The sequence below is a fragment of the Thalassophryne amazonica genome, chromosome 1 (assembly GCF_902500255.1).
Source record: "Thalassophryne amazonica chromosome 1, fThaAma1.1, whole genome shotgun sequence".
Lineage (NCBI taxonomy): Eukaryota > Metazoa > Chordata > Actinopteri > Batrachoidiformes > Batrachoididae > Thalassophryne > Thalassophryne amazonica.
In genome coordinates this window covers 74456699-74469652 of record NC_047103.1, presented here as the reverse complement: position 1 = coordinate 74469652, position 12954 = coordinate 74456699, and the positions used below count along the sequence as shown (strand labels likewise).

General features: G+C 39.7%; 1 protein-coding gene across 5 annotated transcripts in view; it reads right to left on the bottom strand.

Annotated features, from left to right (window-relative positions):
- The window catches only part of LOC117511860 (copine-3-like), a 72307-nt gene that overhangs the window by 5079 nt on the left and 54274 nt on the right, over positions 1 to 12954 (bottom strand). For 4 of the 5 annotated variants that reach the window (XM_034171770.1, XM_034171786.1, XM_034171799.1 and 1 more), the window contains 2 exons: positions 10194 to 10327; positions 993 to 1229 (listed from right to left, as the gene is read on the bottom strand). In XM_034171770.1, the coding sequence (XP_034027661.1) occupies positions 993 to 1229; positions 10194 to 10327 (371 nt within the window). Of the gene's footprint in view, positions 1 to 636; positions 750 to 992; positions 1230 to 10193; positions 10328 to 12954 lie in introns of all 5 variants that reach the window. The other variant, XM_034171777.1, reaches the window with a different exon arrangement.

The window sequence follows — 12954 nt, the reverse complement described above, 5'->3', positions numbered from 1 at the left end:
ATCTTGGTACAGCACACCTGTGAGGTGGGATGGATTATCTCAGCAAAGGAGAAGTGCTCACTATCACAGATTTAGACTAGTTTGTGAACAATATTTGAGGGAAATGGTGATATTGTGTATGTGGAAAGTTTTAGATCTTTGAGTTCATCTCATACAAAATGGGAGCAAAACCAAAAGTGTTGCGTTTATATTTTTGTTGAGTGTACAAGTTGCACCAGACTACAAGTCATAGGACCTCTCAAATTCGTTAAAGAAACGACTTATACTCTGGAAAATACGGTACATAGAAAAGCACAGATTTCCCATTTGAAAGTGTGTGAAATTCTCAGGCCCTGACAGCCCCAGGCATAGACCTGGGGACCCTTTAGGCCTGTACAATGAGAGGGGAAACCCTGCTGTGTGCATGCAATACATGCTTCTGTGATCATGTGGAGCCAACAAAAAGTACAACAGAATTTGTTGTACTATGTGTCCCACAGTGTTGACATTTTTTTCCCACCACAAATGCTGCAAATTAAGCAAGCAGTAAAAACTACATGGCGGCAATGATGACAGAATTATTCATACACTGACTGACACTGGCTAAGCACAGGTTAGGACAGAGGTGGGGTTTATGTCTGAAAGAACATGGGGTACCCCTATGAAGGACTGGGATCGTGGGGAGGCTTCAGTTTGAATAAACTGAAGAAGGAGGCCACTTGCTGAGGTAACTCGGCCAGTACACTTTGGGAAAGAGCCTGGATGGGTGCCTAAAAGAGATACACAAGGCACACAGACAGCAGTTATCTGGGCTGGGGAAGATATGCGTTATGTATGGGAGTAACACTGCACTGTCATTTGGATTTGCTGCAGACTTTAAGATGTTGATTGAAAGATGAAATGTTGGGGGGGAAGCCATGCATTTTTTTCTTATAGCATACAGCATTCACAAACAATTCAGAATTAACATCAAAGAATTAATTACACAATATCAATTTAAACCTACTGCTTACATTTTGGAATTTCCTGAACGGCACAAATTGGACAATGTCTCGCATGGCTGCTTCTCCCGTCTGAGAGCGCAGACGACCATCGTCTCCATCTAAGAACTCCATAGCGGCAAAGTCGGCCCCTCCTACTCCGACAATGATGATGGACATGGGAAGACGGGAGGCATTGACGATGGCGCTGAGTGTCTCATCCATGTCTGTGATCACGCCATCAGTGATGATGAGCAGGACAAAGTATTGCTTTAAGATGACAGCAGCCACACATAGGACACCAATCATTACATGGCTGTTAAGAACTTATGTGAGAAACATCAGACTTAAACTGTTATGAAAGGTCAAAGCTTGCATGATCTGTGTGCATTCATCAGCCACAGTGCAAGACACCCACAGCAAATTATCGATGTCTTCAACACTAATATTGGCTTCTGAGTTTAACCTGAGGCAGATGGTGAGAGGAGTCAAGCCAAGATCTCATTTCATTTCAGGCAAAGAGTTTACGTCTGTTTACCACATCCAGCTTGATCCATTCGCTCAAAATGATGTACTCCCCCACCACCAAAAACCCTTCAGGTAGTACAACCCCTGGCAATAATTATGGAATCACCGGCCTCGGAGGATGTTCATTCAGTTGTTTAATTTTGTAGAAAAAAAAGCAGATCACAGACATGACAAAAAACTAAAGTCATTTCAAATGGCAACTTTCTGGCTTTAAAAAACACTATAAGAAATCAAGAAAAAAAACTGTGGCAGTCAGTAACGGTTACTTTTTTAGACCAAGCATAGGGAAAAAAATATGGACTCACTCAATTCTGAGGAAAGAATTATGGAATCACACTGTAAATTTTCATCCCCAAAACTAACACCTGCATCAAATCAGATCTGCTCGTTAGTCTGCATCTAAAAAAACAGTGATCACACCTTGGAGAGCTGTTGCACCAAGTGGACTGACATGAATCATGGCTCCAACACGAGAGATGTCAATTGAAACAAAGGAGAGGATTATCAAACTCTTAAAGAGGGTAAATCATCACGCAATGTTGCAAAAGATGTTGGTTGTTCACAGTCAGCTGTGTCTAAACTCTGGACCAAATACAAACAACATGGGAAGGTTGTTAAAGGCAAACATACTGGTAGACCAAGGAAGACATCAAAGCGTCAAGACAGAAAACTTAAAGCAATATGTCTCAAAAATCGAAAATGTACAACAAAAATGAGGAACGAATGGGAGGAAACTGGAGTCAACGTCTGTGACCGAACTGTAAGAAACCGCCTAAAGGAAATGGGATTTACATACAGAAAAGCTAAACGAAAGCCATCATTAACACCTAAACAGAAAAAAAAAAGGTTACAATGGGCTAAGGAAAAGCAATCGTGGACTGTGGATGACTGGATGAAAGTCATATTCAGTGATGAATATCGAATCTGCATTTGGCAAGGTGATGATGCTGGAACTTTTGTTTGGGGCCGTTCCAATGAGATTTATAAAGATGACTGCCTGAAGAGAACATGTAAATTTCCACAGTCATTGATGATATGGGGCTGCATGTCAGGTAAAGGCACTGGGGAGATGGCTGTCATTACATCATCAATAAATGCACAAGTTTACGTTGATATTTTGGACACTTTTCTTATCCCATCAATTGAAAGGATTTTTGGGGATGATTAAATCATTTTTCAAGATGATAATGCATCTTGCCATAGAGCAAAAACTGTGAAAACATTCCTTGCAAAAAGACACATAGGGTCAATGTCATGGCCTGCAAATAGTCAGGATCTTAATCCAATTGAAAATCTTTGGTGGATGTTGAAGAAAATGGTCCATGACAAGGCTCCAACCTGCAAAGCTGATCTGGCAACAGCAATCAGAGAAAGTTGGAGCCAGACTGATGAAGAGTACTGTTTGTCACTCATTAAGTCCATGCCTCAGAGACTGCAAGCTGTTATAAAAGCCAGAGGTGGTGCAACAAAATACTAGTCATGTGTAGGGATGGGTATCGAGAACCGGTTCCTTTCGGGTATCGTTAAGAAATGATTCGATCCACCGATATCAATAAGCTTTGTGCTTAACGATTCTGTTATCGGTCCTTCAGAGTGGCCGTTGTTTTGGCGGGTGTTTGTCAGGAAAATGATCATTTCTCTACATTGATTACAGACCCTGCAGCGGGTCCTTAATCAACTTGTCTGCAGCGCGGCTTTGCTTTGAACCTTGAACCAATCGAAGCGTGGTTCGCAGATTGAAGCAATTCTTCGGTCGATTGCTTCCTTTATTTCTTTCTTTCGCTTAATTTTCCCCCGCTAAAACCCTAAAGAGCATACGTCTGTGAGTATTATTTACCTTTCCTATGTTAAACCGACCTGTTATGGTCTTCTGAAACAGTTGATAGATGTATTTTATAAGTTAAAAACGGGAGCGATGCTAACGCGTTAGCATGTCTATGGCATTTTCAATGTTAAAAGTTAGCATTTAGCAATTGCAGCCGTCATCACGTTCGGGTGCATTTGTTTTCAAATTGTAATATTCCTTAAATTTGTTTTTGCTTATATATTAATAATCTAATGATTATTATATACAATTTTAGAGAAAGAGACAAAAAGAACCTGAATAGAAACACAACAGAATATATATATATATATACTCAACAAAAATATGAACGCAACACTTTTGGTTTTGCTCCCATTTTGTATGAGATGAACTCAAAGATCTAAAACTTTTTCCACATACACAATATCACCATTTCTCTCAAATATTGTTCACAAACCAGTCTAAATCTGTGATAGTGAGCACTTCTCCTTTGCTGAGATAATCCATCCCACCTCACAGGTGTGCCATATCAAGATGCTGATTAGACACCATGATTAGTGCACAGGTGTGCCTTAGACTGCCCACAATAAAAGGCCACTCTGAAAGGTGCAGTGTTATCACACAGCACAATGCCACAGATGTCGCAAGATTTGAGGGAGCGTGCAATTGGCATGCTGACAGCAGGAATGTCAACCAGAGCTGTTGCTCGTGTATTGAATGTTCATTTCTCTACCATAAGCCATCTCCAAAGGCGTTTCAGAGAATTTGGCAGTACATCCAACCAGCCTCACAACCGCAGACCACGTGTAACCACACCAGCCCAGGACCTCCACATCCAGCATGTTCACCTCCAAGATCATCTGAGACCAGCCACTAGGACAGCTGCTGGAACAATCGGTTTGCATAACCAAAGAATTTCTGCACAAACTGTCAGAAACCATCTCAGGGAAGGTCATCTGCATGCTCGTCGTCCTCATCGGGGTCTCGACCTGACTCCAGTTCATCGTCGTAACCGACTTGAGTGGGCAAATGCTCACATTCGTTGGCGTTTGGCACGTTGGAGAGGTGTTCTCTTCACGGATGATGCAAAGGAGATGTGTTGCACTGCATGAGGCAAATGGTGGTCACACCAGATACTGACTGGTATCCCCCCCAATAAAACAAAACTGCACCTTTCAGAGTGGCCTTTTATTGTGGACAGTCTAAGGCACACCTGTGCACTAATCATGGTGTCTAATCAGCATCTTGATATGGCACACCTGTGAGGTGGGATGGATTATCTCAGCAAGGAGAAGTGCTCACTATCACAGATTTCGACTGGTTTGTGAACAATATTTGAGGGAAATGGTGATATTGTGTATGTGGAAAAAGTTTTAGATCTTTGAGTTCATCTCATACAAAATGGGAGCAAAACCAAAAGTGTTGCGTTTATATTTTTGTTGAGTATATATATATATCCTAGTAAGAGCAGAATACTACTGGAATGAATCTGAATAAGGAAAGTTGTATTTTTTTTCTCACCTAAATGGATGCTGCACTCACTCCAGTTTATTGTCTGGAATAGTCCCAGATTACATTTCAGAGCTTCTAGAATTCAAACATTTTCGTGCGGGTGGTGTTGGGGGGGTAATTTTGGGTTTCAGCTTTTTTGTTTTTCACCACTTTCATCCATGAATATGAGTTGTGATTCACTTTTGTGCAGATTAAAGTTACTAACTGGGACTCCTGTCTCGTTGCGAGAAAGAAACGAGACATCATCCTCCGTTCTGTTCACACAGCTCCAAATGTGCGCGGCTCTCTGACAAGTCAAGATTAGAACGATAGACTCCAGTCTGAATTAATAACTTCAAGCAAAACACAGTTTTATTTTTATTTATGTCCAGAGATCAAGGATACAGTGACTAATTTCATATTATTACTTTAAGACTCAAGGAAATACATAGAAAACCTGTAAAGCCTACTCTTTAGTACAAAAATTCACGAGGGTACCGATAAGGGAATCGATAAGGATCGGATCGATAAGCAGAATCGATAATGGCATCAATATCGATAAAACCTTATCAATACCCATCCCTAGTCATGTGTTGGAGCGTTCTTTTGTGTTTTCATGATTCCATAATTTTTTCCTCAGAATTGAGTGATTCCCATATTTTTTTTCCCTCTGCTTGGTCCTAAAAAAATACCGTTACTGACTGCCACAATTTTTTTTCCTGATTTCTTATAGTGCTTCTTAAAGCAGAAAGTTGCCATTTGAAATGACTTTAGTTTTTGTGTCATGTCTGTGATCTGCTTTTTTTCTACAAAATTAAACACTGAATGAACATCTTCCGAGGCCGGTGATTCCATAATTTTTGCCAGGGGTTGTATATTAGGGTTATGACAAATCCTCAAATTTATTAGCCTGGGGTTATAAATGATGAACTTTTACCTAAAACTCACAAAAATGACTTGGTTTTGCCAGACCTTGAAAAAAACCTCCCGCACCTAAGACAGTTTCATATTTCACATTAAAACACCTAGCGGCTCAACACTCTTTATTATAACATGTCAGGTTTTATTATAACATGTCAGTTTACATACAATACACGAGGAATACATGAAAATGAGTACATATAGCATTTGTTGTGTTTTTAATAGTGTTTCAGATTTGTGTATTAGTGTTAATAAATTTGCTACTAAGATATTTCTCTGTTTTGCAAGTAGAACAAACCTCCTCGGTCAACCTTACAGCTCTCTCAGCTACTATGAGTAGAGAAGCATTTCACAGCTTTGGGACACTTAAGTTTGGATATTGATGACAGCAGGACTTCATAATCTGTCTCTGAATAGTGTTGGTTAGAAAACCAGGCCCGCGACCATGTAGTTGCAATGAAATTGCAAGTTACCCTCAGCTGTTCTCACCACTTTGCAAGAAGGAAAAATGCAATAAGTGCTAAAATTCCTCGTGAGTTCCACCTGGCACTGTGAAGTGATGGCAGCTTGTGCCATTTGATGTGAGGCCATTTTTCCTCCATTTTGTAAAACCTGTATGCTTCACAAAGCTCAAAAAGGAATTTAAAATCATGTCTCCAGCCAAGGTTCGCATATTCTGGTATCACTTCTGTGCCCATGTGTGCATTTTGCAAGTCATCATACTTTTCCAAAATCTCATCAATAAAGTCGTAGTTAATGTTAGGTGACCGTGACCGTATAGGAAAAAAGAAGTCCAACACATGTCGCAGAACAAGATCAAGAATGTGGTGCTGGCAGCCGATGTATTGAGGTTCATCGAATCCCTTGTGTCGAAATGTTCTCTGAAGCCTGGCTACAACACAATTTTTGTGACTAGTATTGACTACTGTTGTGTCAGAGATGATCATCTGAATACTGTTCCATGCACTGTACTCATCAAACAGGTCCTATCTTGGTATACAGATGTCTGCAGTGGTTCTACTGTCACAAGCCAAAATGCCAAGTTGTAATGTTCTTCTGTCATTTTTCAAGTACACAACTTGGTACTCTTTATTGTCAATTTTCTTACCATCAAAATGCAAACAAAATTTCTCTTCAGAGATCAGTTCCATGAGGCGGTTCTTAACTTGTTCTGCATCTCTGATTGTTCGACGCCAGACAACAGACTGTGATGGTGTTGGGACACTAACTCCATCTTCAGCCAGACTTTGAAGCACCTGTGACGCTTTTCTGGTTGACAAAGAGTGTTTAGACACCAGTTTGGCAACAGACTTTGTTGAGTGGCATGTTCATGTTTATCTATAAATGGACTGCATTTATATAAATGGTAAATGGACTGCATTTATATAATGCTTTTCCATCTGCATCAGACGCTCAAAGCACTTTACAATTATGCCTCACATTCACCCCAATGTCAGGGTGCTGCCATACAAGGCGCTCACTACACACCGGGAGCAATAGGGGATTAAAGGCCTTGCCCAAGGACCCTTAGTGATTTTCCAGATTTGAAACCATGATCTTCTGGACTCAAGCCCAACACCTTAACCACTAGACCACCTCCCCCATCATCTATTTTACCTTTATTTTTTATTTCTTTTAATTATTGTTTAATAATATATTTTAGCAATATTTATTTGTATATATTTTCTTGTTATTTCTTGATACTTGTTAATTCTTTTCTTGTTACGTTATTTTTAAATAGTATTGTGTAAACTCGTGTATTTTTAAAAGTGATGTGGTGCTAGGTGCGGGAGGTTTTTTCATGATCCAATGAAATAAACTTCAAAAAAGTGATTTATGAGTAAAAGTTCATCAAATGCAACATCAGGAAAATTAAAGTTTTGAAAAAAGTTTTGTAGTCATAACCCTATTGTATATGCCTCAGATATGAAAACAAAAAACCTGCAGAAAAAAAACTGATTATTCTTGATTATTTCGTTTTAAAGAAAACATACATGTAGACGTTATGAAATAGGTTTTGGATCACTCTGGCTGAAATTTAATGACACTGGAAATGTTTGAGGCACTCTCGTATTTAATATTTTGAAAATTTAGTGTTTTACAGTGTGTGTGTGTGTGTGTGTGTGACAGAGAGATGAAGTGCAACTTGAGTGACAGAAAAACAGAAGCAAACTGATGACTAAGCAACCAGTCACTCCATTAATGGCTGCATCATGCTTTAGGACAACACAGAAATCAGCGGTGGGCACAGTTCCACTAATCCACTAACCGCTAATTAGCAAAGCTAACATTATCGTTAGCAGATTAGCTTTTTAGCTAATTTTGAAAACCATCAGCAGACCAGTTAGCTTCTGCTAAATTTAGTTCCATTAACTTTCAGTCCGCTAACCTTTTGTTTGGTGGTAAAGTGAGTAACTTTAAGTCAAAAACATTTGTGAACCCTAAAATCATCCATGTTAGTTCCTGTTTATGAATGCAGAAAGCTAGCCAACACTTCTGGTTCACAGGTCAAACACAAGTACCTGGTAAGAGAAGACACTTCTGTTGTTGCAACATAGAGCTGAAAGAAGTTACACTGTGAACAACGAGATGCAGGGGGAGGTCAGCGCTCGGCTGAACTCACTTTAAGTGAGCTGCTGCACAAAGCCACATCCGCTTCCAGCAGCTGCGAGTTGAAAAACAGTTGTCTCTCAAAGCACGGTGACGCTCAAACAGCTGATCCGCAACACGCAAATGTTAATGCTTCTTTCCCCCCGCTCAAATGCACCTGAAGTCTCTTTCTGAGGACGACATGACTTAAAAAAACCTTGATAAAAGTTCTCAACTGTCAATCTGGTCATGTTTTCTGCATAAATAAATGTTATCCATTCTTCTGCTCAAACAGCAAGTCAGGGCTGAATCCACGCTGGAAGGGAATGTGGGCGGGGGTACGCGGCTTCCCACAACAACCCTTGATTAAAGGTCCACTTTTGAAGACATTTGTCATACTATTACTACTGCTAATACTACTTAAGAAGAAGAAGAATTTCAACAATTAAAATGTTTAGAAAATTTAAATGTGAGAAACATGTTAGAAAGAAATTGTTACATTTATAAACAATGTAGGTTAGAAATTGTATGTTTTACCGTTACAGTGCTGTCAACAGTTAAATATGAGGTCAAGAACATAAAAAAACTCAACTCAAGAAAGGGTGACTATAAAATGAGATTTGGCAAAATGGGTTATCACTTTCATGTTGAGGTGGCAGGGGGTGTCGTCGGCAGCTGATAAAAGTAACTAATAAAATAACTAGTAATCTAACTTAGTTACTTTACTGATTACTCAATTTAAAAGAAATTAAGTTACTTTTTCAAGGAGTAATCAGTAATTGGATTACTTTTTCAAAGTAACTGTAGCAACACTGGTCGGCACCCCACACATCAGAGTTAACCGGACAGATAAAGGCAGTTACCAGATACAACGAGCCATGGTTGGGTAAGAGTATTTATTCAGCACATAAACCACATTTAAGAGCCAGAGTCTGGAAGGACGTATCTGATACTGCGATTTAGTGCTTTTGATGAAGATGATAATAGTGTTTGGGGTTTTATTTTTTATTTTTCGTGCATTCATTTTGTGCTTGTGATCCTGCCCAGCAGCCTCTGCAGCACTTAAACTCAAAACTGGCTTATCAGTAGTCAGCAGTGTAACGCGATGTGGCTGCAAATGAGTCAATACTAAAAGTTAGTGGTTACCAGTAACTTCTGATAAATTTTTTAGTGGTTTATCAGTTTAGCGTTATAAAAGTTAACTTTTCAGTTAGCAGATTAATGGTTATCAAAGCTAACTTTTCGGATAGCTGTGCCTACCACTGACAAAAATGAACATGCTGTACACACACACACACACACACACACACACGTCATCCTTTGATGCACACAATAATACGTGGATTAGTATATGTAACTTCCTATCTTGTGACTGTAATGAAAATCAACCAGTAGATTACAATTGAAAGGTCAATGGCCGTTACTGTAGACTAAGACAATCAGTAAAAAAACATGTTTTTCCCAGTTAGTGATTAAAACATGAAGGCATGTCCCTTTGATAAATATACCAAATAAAACCTGTACAATCTGATTTACTGTCAGCTCATAAAACACTTATTTACTGATGCACGTTATGTTTCCTCTTAATTTGGAATAACAGACTATTAAATCTGGAGGGGAAGGTCAAGAACCACTGCTGTCACCACTGAGACTCCCTTGAGTAAGGTCCCTAATCCATCATGGCTGCTGTTTCAGTTACAGGGCAGATTTTGTGTGTGTGTGTGTGTCCCCTCTATGCAATGAATGTCAGGACTGAATGGTGAGCATGAGAAGTAAAAGCATGAATTGTGGCTGCTGGGTCACTTCACTCACAGCTGTGAGTGAAGTGACGTGTCTGTGTGCACAGCCGTGAGACACAAAACCACTGGTGATGTCAGCTGACTGGACGAACAAACACTTACCGATGCAGTGGTTTGCTGAAGGGCCTGTTTAGCAAAGCAGGCCACGTGATTGATGATGGGAGAGAAGTTGGTTGGACCGTAGAGTTTGACCTGAGGCAGACACAACCTGTAGGCCTCAACCATTCCTTCAACCCCTAAACACAGCGTAAACAGTGCAAACCTAACAGTATTAACATGCAGGTTGATAGTCAAGTTTGATTTTATTGCACAAGTGTGTCTTAAGGTGGGCTCCTGCTGCCCATATTTGACACCAGATTGTGTACATTTTTACCACAAATAACAATTAGATCTAAAAACAGGTGAAAGCAGTGGTAAACTAGCATTGTCTAACTTTGTAAGAGAGAGAAAACTGACCCTTTCGTCAAAAAAGTGACAGCTGCCAATCAGAATCGACTACGTCACTAAGCCCCGCCCCCTCTATGACGTCACAGCCAATCAGAATTGATGGCGTCACTATGTCCCGCCCCTAAACCCCTCCCCTAGTCCCGCCTCCAAGCCCCGCCCCTTATGATGTCACAGCCAATCATAATCGATAACGTCACTATGCCCCGCCCCTAGTCCCGCCTCCGAGCCCCGCCCCTTATGACATCACATCCAATCAGAGTCGATGACGTCAGTATGTCCCGCCCCTAAGCCCCGCCCCCAGCTCCTCCACTGGCTCCTCCCCTAGCTCCACCCCCAAGCTCCTCCCCTAACCCCGCCCAAGCACCGCCTCCAAGCCATACCTCCCACCCAGGGTCTAATATTTTAATGTCATTTTATTTCATGAATTAAAGAACGATTAAAAATACCTAGATCTTTTTAATGTATTAAAGAATTAACTAATTCTGAAATAATTAAACATAAATCAGTGTCTATTATTTAATGCCCCTTTAATATTTTTAATTCTTAAATTATTACGTTTCCTTTTCTGTTTTTTAATTCGTAAATTAAAGAAGGGAAACAAATAGCCGTCTCTCGGCTGTAAGTCTTTGCAGCAAGACGGTCAAATACCCACGCATAGAGCCGCTCGCGGAAACATGACCCCACGGCTGTAAAACCTGTTGCAGACGCTAACTGTGTGTGTGCGTGTGTGTGTGTGGCGGGACACCCGCTGAGCGGAGATGCTGCCCCGAGGTGATGAACCCGAAGAACAATCAACAAAGCTCCTTATCACTCACACCAAAGGATGTTTTCTTTTAAGATATTAGCCGATCGATCATGGGGCGCGGGACACCCGCTGAGCGGAGATGCCGCCCCGAGCCCGAACAATCAACAAAGCTCCTTATCACTCACGCCAGATGCAGTTTCTATTAAGATATTACTCAGTCGATCAGGGGGCTGCGGGAGGAGATGCCGCCCCGAGGTGATGAAGGCGGAAAAAAACAAAGTTTCTTCTCCGTCACTCCCGGCAGGGTGGCTGGGTGTCAGGCCAGATGGTATTTTTAGAGCAAAAGGTGCCAGTAAGTGTTTTTCACAAAAAACCTCGTTTGAAAAACAATTTACCCTTTTCAACAATATTATAGGAAAGAACACAGGCCGTATAAGGTTTAGAATATGTGCTTTATTACATTCATTAAAGTCACACACAGAGAAAAAAGCAATTGTTCATGTTTATTAAACACAGCATACGTGAAGGAAAACATTAAGAAAAAAGTATTTGGTCCACTTACATGAAGAAAAAAGTATACGTTCATGTTTATTAAACACAGCATACATGAAGGAAAACATTAAGAAAAAAGTATTTGGTCCACTTACATGAAGAAAAAAGTATACGTTCATGTTTATTAAACACAACATACGTGAAGGAAAACATTAAGAAAAAAGTATTTGGTCCACTTACATGAAGAAAAAAGTATACGTTCATGTTTATTAAACACAACATACGTGAAGGAAAACATTAAGAAAAAAGTATTTGGTCCACTTACATGAAGAAAAAAGTATACGTTCATGTTTATTAAACACAACATACGTGAAGGAAAACATTAAGAAAAAAGTATTTGGTCCACTTACATGAATAAAAAAGTATACGTTCATGTTTATTAAACACAGCATACATGAAGGAAAACATTAAGAAAAAAGGTATTTGGTCCAGTTACCTGAAGAAAAAAGTATACGTTCATGTTTATTAAACACAGCATACGTGAAGGAAAACATTAAGAAAAAAGGTATTTGGTCCAGTTACCTGAAGAAAAAAGTATACGTTCATGTTTATTAAACACAACATACATGAAGGAAAACATTAAGAAAAAGTACTTGTTCCAGTTACCTGAAGAAAAAAGCAATTGTTCATGTTTATTAAACACAGCATACGTTAAGAAAAAAGGTACTTGTTCCAGTTACCTGAAGAAAAAAGCATATGTTCATGGTTATTAAACACAAATTTGGTCCACTTACATGAAGAAAAAAGCATACGTCCATGTTTATTAAAGGGTAACCATCAGGCTGTCGCGGTAAATTAGCTGATAGATGATTATTATGTCTCCAGCTGCGTATAATAAACTCAAGTCTGCTCAAAGCCACTTTTTTAAGGCAACAAGTTCGCATATTTTTTTGTAAAGTCAACTTATTATATTTTACACATTTTGGGATTCAAACATCAAATCCTTATCTCAACACTTCACGGTAACGTTCACATGCCAGCAGCTTGGATGTTAAGTCCTAAATCTAAACATTTTCTTTGCTCACTTGTATCACTGCAAGTTCCTGCTTTACCACCTCATTCTGACCAAGAAACATCTGAAGTGGGTCAAAAAATAACTGAAAATGTTCTTGAAAGCAG